General features: G+C 50.9%; 1 protein-coding gene across 1 annotated transcript in view; it reads left to right on the top strand.

The window, feature by feature from the left end:
* Positions 1-2,033: 2,033 nt before the first annotated feature.
* The window catches only part of LOC103609292 (unconventional myosin-Vb-like), a gene marked incomplete at its 5' end in the record, with an annotated part of 18,105 nt that continues 14,675 nt past the window's right edge, over positions 2,034-5,463 (top strand). Inside the window, 2 exons of the mRNA XM_008593641.1 lie at positions 2,034-2,216; positions 3,873-3,962. Of these exons, the coding sequence (XP_008591863.1) occupies positions 2,034-2,216; positions 3,873-3,962 (273 nt within the window). The remainder of the gene's footprint in view (positions 2,217-3,872; positions 3,963-5,463) is intronic.

Raw genomic sequence — 5,463 nt, 5'->3', positions numbered from 1 at the left:
GGATCTTGGGAGCTGCTTCCTCACCAGCCCAGAGACTGCTTTGCCACTTGTACTGGCTCCCTCCCCTCTGGTCTCAGGCCCAGTCTGGCTCTGTGCCATTCCAGCAGCCCCCTGCAGAGCCAGAAGAGTCTTAGAGGAGAGAGACCTGCATGAAAAAAGGAGGACTCTGTGGTAGTCTGATCCTCTGGGCCCTGAGCCACTAGCTCTCTTCTCTGTGGTGCCTTAGTGTTCCCACCTGTAAAATGGGGATACCAACCCTGCCTGCCCCAGCACGTGAAGTATGACAGAGGTGCAGGTGCAAGTGCTGCGTTAAAGCTGCAAAACTCCTCTTAGACGTGAGGAATTCAAAGAAGTGTAGTAGCTTTTGCAAAGGTATTTGAAGCTCAGATAAGAGGTAAACATTGTTTTAGTGACATTTATATAAGGCTATTGAGGTCCCACTCTTCTGAGCACTGTGCCGAGGCCTGAGGGATACAGGGAGAATGGAGCATGACTTCTGCTTAAAACATTTTGCCTCAGCTGTTCGGTTGGGTGTTTTCAGTAGCCTCCTTATTACTGAGGATTTTGCTCTCTTACAAAGGTTATTTTCCTCCACAATTGTTCAACAGTTAAACATCATGTAAGTTCATCTTAAACTTTCTTAAATAGGCTGCATCTTGTCAAACAGTTAGGAACAAAACTTTAATCTCTGGTGAGTGAAACTCAAAGTTCTCAGCATCACAGTTAAATAAGTAAGACTGCTTAATATATTAAGACTGCTTATGCCAGACAAGGTGGCTTCTTCTTGCTGTCACTGCTCAGGTGGCCTCAGGCAGGTCAGCTCCTGCTGAGCTGCCTAGAAAAAGCACCCAGTCATCTTCTCTCCAAAGACCCCATCCAAATGAATGCCAAGACTGATTGACTACCTCTTAGGTGCCCAACACTAGCTAGTTGGCATGGTGGAGAGAGAAAAGTAGAGTCTTGGTTCCCTGACCCCCTACCACCCACTGCTTGGTTGCTAACAAGATGCTAACATTTAGCTGGGGAGCCCAAGCAAGCCTTGTTCAATCACAATAGAACTTTCCGAGGCAGGACAGACTGTGTGTAGTCTGCATGGGGATATTGAGAGTGAAGGTCACGTGCTGGGATGCACCCTGGGCCACAGTGAGAGCCCTGGGGCCTGAGTCCGCCATCTGTTCTCACCTGTCATCTTGTTTTTATGCCAGGCCTTTCTTCCTGCTTTGTGGACTTCCACAACTCAGTGCTTAAAGCCTGGTTCATTGCTCCCCTGGCACACTCTGGCACAGAAAGCAGTCTGGCAGATTCTCCCTGGCCCTCCAGGGGCTTTAGCAGGGAAGGGCCAGCGGGAATTGTGGGACACAGAAGAGAGCAGTGGAGGGGAGTGAGAGGCTGCTGCCAGTGGTGGCACTGGGGAGAGGGGAGAGTGGCTGTGGTCAGCCACGGGCCGGCTTGATCTATTTGGCTGTGGCATCTGGACAAGTGCTGCCAGGTAATGTGTTCTCAAAGAGACCGCCAAATGGGTCTGAGGTTGCTCCAGCCTTCCCAGCCCTTAGCAGATTGGCTGTGTTGTTAGGAACGTGCAGTTTGCCCAGTTCACATGGGGCCAGCCTTGCAGTCTGGCACTGTGCCCTTGCAGTCTGGCTCTGTGCCCACAGTAGGAAGTGGGGGTGCCAGGAATCAGGAGTTCTCACCCCACTAATCTCGCCCTGGATTGGAGCCCTCTTAGCTGAGAACTGTGGTCTTTGCGTAACTTGTGAGCTCGTGAGCTCTTTTCCGTGTTGTAAGGAGTGAAGCATCAGGAAGGAGCCTGTGTCAAGGCTGTAGTGCTACATGGTTGCGTTTGCTTTTTAACAACTGTGTCTGAATCAACTGGTAGTCTGGGTCAGAGGAGTTTGCATATCCCAGGCAGCTTCTCTCTGCTTCTCTCCCAACCCCCATGGGAGATCTATTTCTAGATAAGCTGCAGGGAAATACTGAAACCATTTTTACTTCCCACGAGGATTCTGACAGCCCCCAGGGTGCGCTATATCTGACTCTCGCTGTTGCTGCTGTCATTGCCCTTAGACCTGAAGCCCCAGATGCTGTCCGGGACGGTGCCCTGTCTCCCCGCCTACATTCTCTACATGTGCATCAGGCATGCAGACTACACCAACGACGACCTCAAGGTGCACTCCTTGCTCACCTCCACCATCAACGGCATCAAGAAAGTCCTGAAGGTGAGCGACTCCTGCAGAAGGCTAAGGTTTGCAGTGGACTCACGTCTACTTCTCTGTGTCTGGGTTTGCAGCAGCGAGTTCTCCCAAGCCTCCAACTCTGAAGCTAAGAGAGGTGCAGAAGCATGCATGTATCAGGGTGCCCAGCAGTTCCCCGAGAAGGATGCTCAGGCTTAGAAATAGCAGGAAGCCCAGAGATCCAGCATGGCTCTCCAGGCACCTCCCTGCTGAGCCTCCAGGGCCTCCCACTACTTACAGAAGCCTTGGCCTGCCCGCTGCCAGAGAGGCTAGGGAGATGGACGGCTGTGGCCGAGGGCGGGCGGGCTGCGCACTGGAGCAAGTTCAGGGACACAACTGGAATACCAGCCCTCTCCAACCTTTCCAAGAGGCTAGTGCTTGCTGCCAGAGAGGGCTGCTGACGTTCGCCCACTTCCCAGATGAGGCAGCCTGCAGGGGACAGGAGGGGGCCACTCACAGGGTGTTGAAGCGGCTCGGGAATGCCACCTGAAGGCACAAGGTTCTTCATGAGCATAATGGCAATGCTGCAGCGAGAGGCTAGCCTGCAGGGAGGTGAGCCCTGTCTATGTGGGCGCTAGGGCCAGGCAGTGGGAGGTGAGATTTTTGAGAGAAACTGGCTCTCAGGGAGAGGGATATCTACCTGCTAGCAGGCTGGGCCCCAAGTGCTGTTGCTCTTAGAGACTGTCTTCAGTCATCACACACACTGTCACTTCCAAGATGCAAGCCAAAAGCATGGAATCCAGACCAGTCCTGGGGTCTGCTGAGCCACTGGTCCTTGCTCTGAGAATGCCAGAGCCAGTCTTTAACTTCTGGCTGTGCACCATCAGTAGTGGCATTGTCTTCCCTACCGTGGGCTCCACAGGTGATTTTATCCACTCATGTCTCTAAACATGTATCAGCTGTGTGTTGCTGACTCACATTTGTGTCCCAGCCTTTACGTCCAGCCTTTATGAGCTCCAGCTGGAGTTTTGGGCCAGTTTAAGTCAGTCAGGGGCTGACTACAATTTCACCTCCTTAGAGAAGCCTTCCCTAATCCTGAGCTAAATTAGTATGCCCCAGCACCCCCAGCCGCTTTCTAGTCAGCCTCCTTGTCTCATTGTCATAGCACTTACTACTCTCTGACATCTAAGCAATGATGATGCTTGCCTGACGAAGCCGCGGGCTCAGCGCGGCAACCGAGTCAGTGCTACGCTGGCTGTCGAACAGCCCTTTTCACTTCGTTAGGGAGAGTTGAAACCATTGGACATCTGACCTCTAGACAAACAGGACATCAGGATATTTTATTGTCACACTCCCTAGCACCCCTCATGTTGGGTAACTGGTAGTTTGGAAACAGGGCCAGCTAGCCCAAGTGTGAGGCTAGAGCCCGGGGCTGCCGGGACAAGCCTTGCCTGTGTCACTTGGCTTGGTGTTCTTCCACCGTGGAAGGCAGCCTGTTCTTGGCGTGTGTTCTACATCCCTGGTAGTGGAGGATAGTACGTGCCCTCTCAGCAGGGGTCTCACCTCTGTGCCCTGCCTGTCATTGGGGCTGCTTGGGAATGCTGGGTAAGAGTGGGAAATATGGAAAGAGAGGTACCAGATCAGCATCTACCAGAAGGGAGCCACTTACTCATGGCTGGGGGTGTCCTTTTCTTTTCACAGAAGCACAATGATGACTTTGAGATGACATCATTCTGGTTATCCAACACCTGCCGCCTTCTTCATTGTTTAAAGCAGTACAGTGGGGATGAGGTGAGTGGTGAGATAAATGCCCGGAGGTGTCCCTACTTTGTCCAAATGTGGTTCTGCGGTACTTTGTGTCCCCCCAGGAGCCTTTGGAGCACCCTCTGGGACCTCAGACTGTGCCTTACTGAGCCTGGTGGCTAGAAGCAGGAACAAGGCAGGCCTCAAGAGACCTGGGCCCCCAGAAAGTACTCCTGCATCACAAAAGTAGCACTGGTGGGGAAATGAGTTGGCACAAGCCAGCCATTGTCAGAGAGCCCCTGGGATTCTTCAGGGAAACACTTGTGACCTTCAGTTTCCAAAGCAGCCCTAGAAGAACCCCATTTCAGTGATGCTGGAAGAAAGCGCAGTTATCTAGTGTCTAATACTGTCTCCGAAGCCAACTGATGAGTTTGTCCATTTCAAGATAGACAGAGGTAGCCACAAGAAAAGAGGCGCCCCATAATCAGGAGTACATTTGTACAAACAGACCTTGAGGCCCAGCTTCGTGTTTCTATCCAAATTTGATTTCCTGGCCTGACGCCCAGCTGGCCCTATCATTTCATGTTTACTCTGGACCTCTAGGCCAAGCTTTATCTAGAACTCATCATTTCCAACTTTGGTCCCTGAAAGAACTTTTCCCAGGCTCTGCATTTGGACCTAGTACCATCTGGCATGCTTTCACTCGTTTCTCCAGTCAGAATCCCAAATTGTTCCAGACCTGCTAACTCCCAGATCCCTGTAGCTCTCCCCAACTTTCCTTTCTCCTCTTCCTTTCACATATCTCATATCCACCCTTCCTAAGGTCAAGACGTACTGTACACCAAAATAGTGCAACAAATTTTAAAGCTTTATTCCATCCATTGGGCCAAAACAAATTTTGCCAGACTCTTCACCGACGAATAATGAAAGGATATGCCTCCCAGTCAGTATTACCTTCTTTGGAACATGGCTTGACTCCATCTCTCTCCTGAGAATCAGAACTTCTCTTGATCACCTGTTTTTATCATGAAAAGGATGGGTTAAAGGTTGAAGAAATGGCCTTCATTTCAAACCAAATGCCTTCTGTGACATAGCCACGATATTGCTTGGAGCATAGAACTACATTTAATGTTATTTCAGTGAGGTTCATCACTTTACCCGATGTGATATATGTTCTAAATGGGACATTACGTAAGGCTGGGACAAGACCAAGAACTCCACCACGTTCTGCTTTTGTTACACGTGCTTATCTTCTCAGGGACAAGACTCACACCACAGCATAACCAGAGCTGTGTAGTCTAAACAACAAGGAAGAACGAGCGAGGGAAGCTGTCTAGCTAGCTATCCCAGTTATCTCCGCTTCCGCCTGCTTTTGTTTCTATTAAAAATTGCTTCGTAATGTGACAGCACAGGAGGCTTTGCTGGGGATGGTCACACTTTTTTTTTTTTTTTTGTCTTTTGTCTTTTTTCCGTGTCCGGCAATGGATCGCAACCCTCAGTGCTGCCCTCGCACTGGACTGGGGACCGGCAATGGGATTGCAACGGGACC

This window comes from Galeopterus variegatus, unplaced genomic scaffold, assembly GCF_000696425.1.
Source record: "Galeopterus variegatus unplaced genomic scaffold, G_variegatus-3.0.2 Scaffold9438, whole genome shotgun sequence".
Lineage (NCBI taxonomy): Eukaryota > Metazoa > Chordata > Mammalia > Dermoptera > Cynocephalidae > Galeopterus > Galeopterus variegatus.
The sequence above is the reverse complement of the archived record's forward strand: the minus strand, read 5'-3'. Positions and strand labels throughout refer to the sequence as shown.